The sequence below is a fragment of the Chelonoidis abingdonii genome, chromosome 2 (assembly GCF_003597395.2).
Source record: "Chelonoidis abingdonii isolate Lonesome George chromosome 2, CheloAbing_2.0, whole genome shotgun sequence".
Taxonomy (NCBI): domain Eukaryota; kingdom Metazoa; phylum Chordata; order Testudines; family Testudinidae; genus Chelonoidis; species Chelonoidis abingdonii.
The window spans coordinates 192,220,601-192,232,226 of record NC_133770.1 but is presented as its reverse complement, the minus strand read 5'-3'; the positions used below and the strand labels follow the sequence as shown (position 1 = coordinate 192,232,226).

The following is an 11,626-nucleotide window of genomic DNA, read 5'->3' as shown; positions in this document are numbered from 1 at the left end:
AGTGTAGACCAGGCCTGAAGTCTTCTGTCCAGCCACATAATGGCAATGGCAGTGCAAGTTTTCCCGCCCTGCCTCACCCCTGAACAACAGGGATTCACTCACCAGGGACAAGATGGTTTCTTTGGTCTCCATGCCCATTCAATCTTTGGCCAGTCTAGTGAGACTGCTAGCAAGAGTGTAGTTAGCCTATTGCATTGGTGGTTTGACACCTCTCAAGTTATTGGCAACTGAACCACTGTTAGCTGGTGACAACTTCTGGTCACTACTCATCTGGGCTGTATTTGTCAATAACAATGTGTGCCACAAGTTTTCCTTTAGGAGAAGGGAAGAACAGCTTCACTATTTAAAAGCACAGGATACATTTAGATAGGCAGAGTGTAATTACCAATGCCGGGCTATGGTATCTCAGGGTTAACACTTCTGGTCATGTGAAAAATATTATGAAAGCTTTAATGATCAGAACTGGTCAGGACTACACTTTTATGTCTCATCTGAAAAACATTCCCAATCTAGCAGAACTTTTGTAATGTTTTCTTACAAAATTCTATTCAGTAGGTACTGTGCGTGTAACAGGAAAGAAAAATCGAATAATCTTATCAGTATATTCAATTAACGGAGAAATAAAACAGCCCTCAATGACAGCAAAGGCTTGTGATATGAAAGGGGCACTCAGGCAAAGTAGAAGGTTTATGTCTAATGGGCCAAATTAATCCCTGGTTCATTCTGGGTAGTGGTTTTGTGGGTCAACCAACCTAAAAATAGGATTTTCAAATGGTTGCAGATCTCCTTTTAGAAAGCAGATATTCACCACTGGGATCCCATCCTACATATGGGAATGTTTAAGAATACTAACAATTTATCATCTAACCTCTAATCTGTTGTTTTGGGTGGCATCATTGAGAAAATGGTGCTGAAGCAATTCAAGTCACATCTTGATCTGATACGTATGTTTGATCCCAGTCTCTTTTCAGATAGGGAAATGTTCTTGTTATCTGTGATTCGTGATCTCCGTCTAGTGATGGGCACATGAATGGGGTCATTGTTGATGGTTAGACCAATCAGCAGCTTTTGCTAGCATTGACAATATGTTTTTGTTGACTTTTTTGTAGAGCCTTTAAAGAATGGATGTTGGGGAGGGATCCGTAAGTGGGCTCAGTCCATCCACTTTGACAGGTCTACTCAAATCATAAATGCTAAGATCACCCTTATTAATTCTATCCACTGGCTCCCTCCCTCTCTACCACATCAAAGTTGAGCTTCTTGGACTTCTCTTTAAAGCCCTTCACAACTTACCTGTCCCCTACTTGTCTGCCTCTATCCTAGCATGTCACCCTCCCCTCTTTTCTACTCCACCAAGGATTCCAGCATCCATCACCTACCTGTCTCCGCTCACACCTTCTCCCTTTCTTCCATGTCCCCACTTATGCATAACACCCTTCCCAAATCCCTCTGTAGAGCCTCTGCCCTCCTGAAGATGCACTTATACGTCTACTATTATATTTTCACAATAAATCACCAGCTCTTCATGGCTAGACAGGCAGACAATAGGATTACGCCTATCATTATTGCTGAATTATAGTTTAAAAAATTCTTTTGCCTTGAAATGCACACAGTCACATTGCAACCACATGCTCCAATTACTGTGACCCACATCTATGGTCAATCTTCCCTCCAGCTATTTGTTACATTTTTATATTGCATATTGGGTTAGACTGTAAACTCTTCAGGACCAGGACTTTCTTTTAACAGGTGTCTATACAGCACCCAGCATTATTCTTATTAGGATCTCTGCACACTTTTTAATAGTTGAGAGGCAGTGTTGCGGCCAATGAGAGCTGCAGGTGCGGTGCTTGCGGACGGGGCAGTGCACAGAGCCACCTGGTCGCGCCTCCACATAGGAGCCGGAGGGGGGACATGCTGCTGCTTCCGGGAGCTGCTTGAGGTAGCCTGCACTCCTACCCCCCTCTCATGCCCCAACCCCCTGCCCTCCGAACCCCTCAGCTCCAGCTGGTGCACCCTCCTGCAGCCCAAACCCCTCATCCCCAGCCCCACCCCAGAGCCTGCACCCCCAATTGAAGCCCTCACCACCCCCGTGCCCTAACCCCTCTTCTCCACCCTGAAGTCCTCATTTCTGGCCCCTCCGCAGAGCCTGCACCTCCAGCCAGAGCGCTCACTCCCTCCTGCACTCAAACCCCAATTTCGTGAGCATTCATGGCCCCCCATAAAATTTCCGTACCCAGATGTGGCCCTCAGGCCAAAAAGTTTGCCTACCCTGTCATAGAAAGTGAAGGTCAGAAGGGACCACTTGATCAACCAGTCTGACCTCCTGTGTACCACAGGCCACAAACATCACCCAGCACCTACACACTAATCCAGGACGGTGGAGAATCAGATCCCCTGGAAATACAAAATATGGGCCCGATCTTACAAACACGCAGGTGAGTGACTTTACTCACTGAAGTAGCCACAGTGAAGTCAGTGGAATTACTCATCTGAGTAAAGTTGCTCACATGCTTAATTCTTCGTAGAATTCAGGCCCTCTGCTTGTAATGCAGTTCGGAGTACACAAACTGGATGTAACTGGTGGCTATTTGCCTGTGGGAAAGATGCTTTACCTGAAGGTCTGAGCAAAGCTATCAACATGTGTGTCCTGAAACAGGTTTATAAAGAAAACTATGAAGCATTTCATGTCCATCTGCAACAGGAAGATATCTGTTACTATGGAAATTTTAAAGCATTTTTTTAAATTGTAACCCTTGTCTATAATGACATACTAACATCATTCAAACATATGAACCAAAATATGATAAATAAAATAGCTTTATACCTAAAAACAGAGACTAATATTTCAGTTGTAAAATCATTTTTATTGGTACAAATATACATATGAATAAAATTGCTTCAATCTGTAATGCAAGTGAATGTCTGTGAAATATGCAAAAACAAGCAGAATTGTTTTTACAGGCATCAAATTATTTTTCTCTTAGAATTACACATTAAAAGTAAGCTAATATGCAGACAGAACTTAAGAAGGCCTCTAGAAAACACCAATATTAATAAAATGTCAATTGCTCTCATTCCAATCAACTATATACATTAATGTATGAATGCGGAAGCATAAGATTTCATTCAGATTCTTCTGTGTTGTGCTTTCTGACAGTACACAAATGTAAGCATTTGAGTTTTATGTACAACACAACAGGAAGAAAGAAGGTCCCTAGGGAAGAATGTAAAAACCATACTCAAGCATCTAATATATATAATTTATACAAATTATTTGATTAGTGTGCTCTGTTAATATAAATTACAATGTGCAATTTCATACCGCAAGAATATATTTATAGGTAAGTCACGTGCAGATTTGACACATTTACATTCAGCAGTACAACACATTACCTGCTGTACAGCGTATTAGTGTAAGACAGTGTCCAGTTATTTGCTTTGCTTCTAAATGCCCTAATGCAGGGTGTTCTTTGTAGCTGCTTCAGAGAAATTCAAGTAGATACATGAAATAATTGCTGGCTTTAGCAAAGGCATGGATGGGGAGGTCTGAAATCATACATAACAGAAGCTAAAGACCAAATCAATGCATACTGATTGTAATGTAAATCATGATCATTTAGGTGTATACACAAAAATGCACCTGGGGTTAAACAATGGCTGGTAAATAGAAGGGTCATTGATTGTTGTACCCAGACTGTTATGAAGGATCTTGCACTACCAAGCATTTGTACTGATAACTAAACAAAAATAAATTCTTTATCTGCTTCTTCTCCAGAGTCACTGGACTTGCTTCCCTGCTGGCCATCTTTACTTAAGGACCTCTGTCTTAGTTCTTGGTATTCATGGGTCTGGTGTCCAGGGCTTCTTTTTGGACCTGTATAAAATATGGAAGCAGGTCTTACTTATGATTTCACAAGGGGAAAAAGACATTAGCACACTTGGGTCCTGCTCCTGCTCCCCATGAACTCAATAGAAGCTTTACCATTTCCCTCCAGTGTGACTGGTGTGGGCCCTTTCTTATTAAGATTAGAAAGGGGAGGGAGGAAGAAAAGGAAAAGAACTTCATACCAATGTCAGTCTGCAAACAGGGAAAGTTTTGGTTTGAGATCTAAAACAAAGCACTATGCAGTATACAATTAAAATGATGATTTGGATAAAAGTTTCCTAAAATTTATAATTGAAACACTTAAGTCAATGCCATTTCAAGATTAGCACTTTCTCCCAATGTATGTGTGTCTGGCATGATGTACCCACAAGTTCTCAGGGTCACTCACAATAACCCCCAAATCAGTAGTCTGCATTATCCATCTCTACACACACACACACACACACACACACGCGCGCGCACACGCTTCCATTGTGTCATTGGATGACTGCATTTGATTTCCAATGATTCAACAGCATCCGAGAACAGAATTTGGCCATTAGCACTGAAGTTTAAATATCATACCATACCCAATGGAAAATATGAAGGATAAAGTCGGAGTGAAGAAAGAAGAGTAGTAAAACTAGCATACTAGATTCTAGCAAAATTAGATTGAAAAGTTCAACTGCTGAACTACAGCACATTGTCAATTAAGTGATAGTGAAATCACCACCTATTTAAATGGGCACTAAATGACCTCAGCCCAGCATTCTAAAATCTCAAGTCAGAAGTATTTTTCGTAATGTGTAAACAGTGAAACTGGTTTGTAAAGAACTTTTTTAATGCTAGTGAAGATTTCTGATCTGACCATTAACTAAAATGGCTGTTCAAATGAATGGGAGTTTTACCATTGACCTTAAGGGGACTGGAACTGGGGCAATGCTGAGCACTTGAAGAAAATGCCACACTTCACTTTAAAATGACATTTTAAACATTTAGGAGACCCATGGGGATGTCTCCCTTTGTTGCAAGTCATCTCCTCCCACCTTATTAAACAAAACATTTTAGTTAAAATAGCTTCTACTCTTAGCATCATCAAATCTGCACATCTTGCTTATCATGTAGGCTGCTTACATTTGGTGTGAAATGTACCAAGGTGCCATCCTCTCATATAACCAGAACTTTTCCCACACATTATTCATTTAAAGCCTTATCTGAAAATTTCCCCACTTTGTCTGTACCAGTGCAGTTCCATCTGTAGTAGCAGCTAGTGTAGACAAGGCACTGGCAGCTGTTCAAATCCCCCACCCCCATGTTGTACAGACCTGCTGTGAGCAGGTTTGGCCAATGTAGTGATTAAAATGCCAACGACTGCCTCTCTACACTAGTTTTCCCAGCACTGCTAGTGGGGATGGAGCTGTATAGCCATTAGCAGCAGTGGAGAATTTTTCAGAAAGAAGCCTAGTGTAGACAGGAGGACATATGCAGAAGTGTTGTTCCAACTCCATTCAAAGGCTGTATTCTCTCCAAAGCTTTCCATGAATACCTTCCACATGATCAAACTCACCATAACAACAATTTTTACTCCTGTCGTTTGAATGGTACCTAGGGCAAGACCTTTGGAAAGGGAATCTGGGCCAGATTCACCATACTGTCCAAGCTTCATTTGGAACAGGAGTGTATAGGAGGCAAAGGTGCCTTTTAAGCAATGTTTCACTTCCCTGTATTTTGGGGTTATCTGGGACTGGTTTACCCCTGGTGCAGCCTCACGTCTGCTCTAAATTGTGATGGTTTTTAAACGGCTACACTGGTCGGCTACACTGACCAATAACGCCTGCAGTGCACTGTGCTCCTCTCCAGTGGGACTAGGTGCTGCAGAGCTGTCCTGCTAATCCCAGCAGAGGCATTCCCTGAGGTCTGATGCTGCTAGATATACAGCCCCTCTACACTGCCACCAAGGTGTAAAGGGGTAACAGCACAACACAGAAGCTGGCCTCATGTCCTTATTCTCTCTATAAAGTTCCACGCATGCCTGTGGGCTACATGGTTATATAAAAATGCTAACAAATAATGACATTATTTTCTTCTGTATAAGTTTTATTTAGGCCACCAATAGCACATTTCTGGATCTCTAGTGTGAGGGAAATTTAAAAAAAAAAAATACTCTCTACCACTAGGGACAACTGCACATATCTCACACAATTCCGCTTACACACGGAGTGCATCTTGCCTGCCCAGTTATCAGTGTGACACTCCAAACGATGCTAGCCAAAATATGGAAATAAAAGTAAGTAGCAATTATGCAGCAATTTTCATCCACAGATCAAACATCGTCATGCCAGGTTTGCAGATGAGGAAAGTGAGGCAAAAAGAGGCTAAGTGCCTTGCACGTGGTCACACAGTGAGTCGGTGGCAGAGTTGTTATAAAATCCAAGCCTCCAACTCCCAGATACATGATCAATCCACTAGTGTGCAGACTTCAGTACGTGAAAGAGTATGTTATAAAGACATGGGTACTATGTCCCTTATTACTGTATTTCTTTTAAGGCTCCAAGACTGTCAGACTGCAAACAGTATCTCTTGATTTGCCACATCTTGCAACAACATCCTGCTCTTTCATGTAGCAAATGTCATGATAAACTGATATATAACAGTGCCTAAGTCCCATTTTCATAAGCAACTTATAAATGAGACTCATGCTTCTAAGTTTCTTTTGAAAATAGGACTTAGGCACTGTTGAAAGTTTTACCCAGACATATCCTCTCTCCTACTGCTCACTCACACCTCTGCCAAAGGCTGAAATTCAGCTTACCATAGCAGCTATTTTATTCTGTGCCACAACATTATGGGACTAGGAAATTTATCCAGAATGGTGCTGACATATTGCACTGGACATGTAAACCCAGATTCTGCAATCAGATTTGTGCAGGTACATAGATCCCTGCACCCTTGCAGAGTACCACTGAAGTCAAGTCAGTGTGGATCTGCAGTGACACAGGGATACACTTGCACAGATTCCACTGCACGACTGGGCCTTGGATATTCACTATCTATGACAACTATCTTAAAGCTGGACCTAATACCAAGAATGTGAAGAATGAAAGTTTGATTATGATGGGGACAAAAAAAAATATGACTCACCTAAAGGAGAAGTCTCAAATTCAAGTACATTAAGTTTGATTCCTCCCAAGAGAAAAGATCGATTTGCATGGTAAGACAGAAAAAAAGGCTATTTTCTTTAAAGAAAATAGCACAAGTAGTGGAAGAAATACAGACAGAGGGTATGAAATGATCACACGAGATGTAGCTAAAAAAGTTTAGATGAATGAAATTGTACATTAGTGTCAAAATACCTTCTTAAACCAAGTCATTCTGAATAATTTAAATTAATCAGTTATGAGAAGTAATGAGAAGCACACAACATTTTGAGAACAATACTTACTGTAAGGTATTTTAGAAATACATGCTTTCAAGCAAGTTATGAAAATAGTTTATTTCAATATTTTTACTTTAAATTAAAGCTACTCCTCAGTAAAATCTTGAGCATGGAGCAGAGTTTGCTTTTCAGTTTAAGAACCAATACTCCAGTCATTCTAGTAAGGTTCTGTATCCAAATAAAAAGACTATGCTCTCAAAAGAGTCAGTGAGTGATGTGCTAAAACTGGCACTAACAACATTCAATCTAAAATGGGCATAGCCATGGCTGGCCTGGGTCAGTTGACTTGGGACTGCAGGGCTCAGGCTGCGGGAGTATAAAATAACAGTGTAAACGTTCAGGCTTGGGCTACAACTCAGGCTGAGACCATGCGAGGGGGCAGCGACTCAGAGCCTGAGCCTGAATGTCCACTCTGCTACTTTTCCTCCACAGCCTGAGCCCTGCGAGCCTGAATCAGCTGATCAAGGCTTCGATGCTTGGTGCTGCGGGTTTTTTAATCGCAGTGTAGTCCTCTCAGTCAGAGAACTTCAACATGCATTGTGATAGCTTTCAGTGCTTGTCAGTGTGGAGACAGAATGCACACACATTTCTAATTTGGATCACATCTGCCTTTAGAGGAAGAGGTTCCAGTGGGAGCACAGAAATGATGGATGTCCCATTAGATTTACTCCTCTCATTTTTTGGTGGCAAACCAAAACGCTTATCAGTTTCCCAGCTGTTATTTTCTATATGCATCTTTACCATTGTTAGTACCAGTTGTTAAGCACCGTGCCAGTGAAAAATGAAAATGAAAGGTTCTAACCAGTTGTTGGCTGTGACTTTTTGTGCCCAAGTGCATTCACTTCCTCTTCTGCACTGGTAGAGTACTGCCTTGAAGCTCTTTTCCCTCCACTGGCTGGCTTGTCACAGTCATGATCTGTATCTCTTTTGTTATACTCTCCTGTTTGCTCTAGCAGGGAAAAGGGATTAATTCACATCCCCCAAACATTATGTATAAGCCACATATGGAAGGGTAATGGTTCATAAAAAGACAATTTTATCTTATCCACTCCATATATTCAGTAATATTTTCTGTAATATGTTACTCCAGGGTAGTAGTCTACAGAGTCTGATGCATGTTTAACTTAATTGGCATAGTTATCTGCATTTGTTGATATTACAGAATTCAGCAGCTAATCTATGGAAATGCAATGTAAAAAGAAGTGTATTTTGTGATTTTAACATAAGAGGATTTTATAATTTAAGTCATTTCCACCTGCCTTCTCAATGGATATAATCATGTTTACCAAGCAACAATTTGGGCAGATTTGCAGCAATTTACCAGTTTAAGGAGTCAGTTAAGCGTGCTAGTCTGAAAAGAGGCACAGAATACAGAAACAGGAGTAACTGACATGAACAAGTATCATAGTAATAAATGAAAAAGATAACTGGATAAAAAAATCAAACATAAGCATAATTTTCCATGTTCCCCAGGGAATTCTAATTTAAATAACTGATAAATGGTCTATTTTGTGTGGGAGATAAATCACGGACTCAAGGACCGGGAAATCCTATTTTTGCAATCACAAATTATTTGTGAACAATGTTCTCAGTCTTCCATAGTTGCAATCAAAACTGTCTACTAGATCACGTCTCTTGTGGAGTCAAGTTCTAAGACAGCAAGGAGTGGAGAAATCATCAGCGAGGTTGACTCCCTTTAAGAGCAAGAATTTGTGGACTATTTTAAATAACTCTACTGATTGACATACACAAACATACAGTATTTCAAAAACTTGATAACTGCCTTAGATAACTAAACTTTATTTAATAGTTGTAATCCTCTAGGCCTTCACTATACAGGAGTAAGTAAATACTGGGGTAACTGAATCTATTTATCTAAAGCAGAACTGGTGAGATTTTAAAGGGCACCACTATTTCTCTCAATTTTAACTTCTCTTTCTCCATATCCAAAGCCCACAGAAGTTAAGGGAAAGAGTCTCATTGACTCCATCAGGACCCATATGCATATTGCAGAACTATCAAAATGGTCAACTCACATTCTGCTGGGTTGAGAGCAGTACCTTACAATTGCCTGCTGATATAGTTAGCCAGTCACTTCTGGAGTTCAGGAGCACTCCAGCCACAATCACTTCTCTAACATGCCCCTTTTGCTGAGTGTGGTTGGCAAAGGAGCAGGGTATTCAGATTTCACACGAGCTGGGAGCTATCCCACATCTTCTTACACAATGTTATTGCTACATACATGTGGTAACAAGCTCTGTTACATTTTCTGGCCACTTTCTCATCAAGCTCAAATTAAGCCAGGACTGAGGGTCTGAGCCCTATCACTTTGCAGTGTATACACAGCCTCTCTTGTTTAGAGTCCTGGAAGTCAGCCAGAAGTATGACACATTTCCCTGGGAAAACTTCCTTAGTCCTGTCTCAACAATATGCAATCTACTCTGCTGAAAATGGCAGCCAACCCCCTTTTGCAAACAGCAGCAGCTCAGGTCAATGTTAACCCATTCTCTTCTGATCACCGATTTGCAAGCACACTATCAGAGAGCTTCGAATGGAGAGCAAACCAACCAAGCCTTTTGCAAAGTGAACGTGCAGTACTGGCTGTAAAGTTTTCCCACAGTGCGCCATGGCCTATGGCCTAGAACAGCCACATTTCAGGGGTGTGTGTGTGTGTGTGGGAGTTTTAGGGACTCTGCGATATGGTTACTTTGACTCAGATCCATGCACTGCAGTGTGGACACCAAAGCCCTAAGTTCGAGCACAGGTTAGAAAAGACTTAATACAGGGTTAAAATATAACATACTCAAGCCCAGGGTTCTCTAACATGGATCAGTTCTCTAACACAGTCTCGAATACTGACCCTGGGATTACATTGCAGTGCAGGTGTACTCTGTAACTCCCTTGTCTCCCTACTCCCAGCTCCTCTAAGAGGAAGCCAATTCAGTGTGACACGCAGCACAGCACAGCACAGCACAGCAGCAACAGCTGGAATCCAAAAAGTGAGGCAAAGAGAAGAAAATGGTTTACGGAATCCCCTAGAAACTCTAAATGTTCAGAGTTCTTGCTCAAGCACCCTGACGTACTGAGCATGTGTTTGACATGAACTCAACAGAGTGCAATAATCCCAGAGGGGAGACAGAGCCACCAAGCAGACTAGAAAAAGAAATTTAACCACTCCAACCAGCTCACCAAGGTAGTCACATTTACCTTTTTGTAAGCAATACACATTCCCAGCCTGATTTTAACTGACTAAGATATAACGTAGATGACACAAGTGTCACTTACTTCATGTTTTTATTGTTGTGGTTTCACTGTAAAATAGCTACATTATATTAATATTGACATTGGATTTATTTCTCCTCTTTTGATCAAACTGTATGAAATAGGACAGGAGGGAAAATACTGACCCACGAGTTACCAGACACCATTTTCCTGTTTCCTATCCCAAAGTACAAAGCAAAGAAACCAGGAAATCATGTTTAGTATATTTTGAAGAGGTACTCATTAACTGAGTCAGGCCAGGCAAAGGATATTGGGACAGTGACGATATCAACAATCTTACCTTCTTGAGAAAATGATCTGATAGCGGGCTGGGGGCTGCTTTGACCATCTTTTTCTTTCTCAGAAGGAATTTTCTTTAGCACAGGTGGAAGCAGAGCAACTTTAGGGGAACCAGGGCCTGATGGAGACTCTGGGATGTCCTCTGTGGAAATACCACACACACAAGCAGATGCATTATATTTCTTACTAGATAGACAGCTTCCAAGAACACCATCCACATAGCAGACAATTTTAATGAAATATTTAAAAAAACAATACACAACTAACAACATGCAGGATGTATTCAGTGTTTTAGCTATGCTAGAATTTGGGGCAAATAGGAAGTCTTTGACTCATAGATTCTAAGGCCAGAAGGGACCATCTTACAAGGTTAAGAGAGAATCCTTGATGGTACTCAACCCTTCTGGAAGAATTTTACTAGCTAGCAAGTTTAATCAGGAGGTATAAATTAGTGAAAACATCCACTAATATACAGTAGTTAATTGTTTTGCTACAGTTGTTGATTATCTTGTAGACCTGAATTTCAACTCCTAATGTGTTGATTTATTATTGAAGCACAAACAAAAATCTGAAAAGACCAACCTAATTTTATTGTAGGGATAGAAAAGAATGATGCAATTAATAAAGAAAAGTTAAAGAAAATTATTCAGAAATTTCTTTAAAAATTGTTTTGTCACAGATATTTTTAATCATCTTGACAATGTGACAAACTGATCAAGTTTAAATTATAAAAATAAAAGCAAACTGAACTTTCATAAGTA

At 40.6% G+C, this 11,626-nt stretch overlaps 1 protein-coding gene across 3 annotated transcripts in view; it reads right to left on the bottom strand.

The window, feature by feature from the left end:
• Nucleotides 1–2,846: 2,846 nt before the first annotated feature.
• The window catches only part of CARMIL1 (capping protein regulator and myosin 1 linker 1), a 282,448-nt gene continuing 273,668 nt past the window's right edge, over nt 2,847–11,626 (bottom strand). Inside the window, exons 35-37 of one of the 3 annotated variants that reach the window (XM_075062881.1) lie at nt 10,867–11,007; nt 8,107–8,253; nt 2,847–3,877 (exon numbers count right to left, since the gene is read on the bottom strand). In XM_075062881.1, the coding sequence (XP_074918982.1) occupies nt 3,741–3,877; nt 8,107–8,253; nt 10,867–11,007 (425 nt within the window). In that variant the 3' untranslated portion in view covers nt 2,847–3,740. The remainder of the gene's footprint in view (nt 3,878–8,106; nt 8,254–10,866; nt 11,008–11,626) is intronic. The other 2 variants (XM_075062880.1, XR_012655331.1) reach the window with 2 other exon arrangements.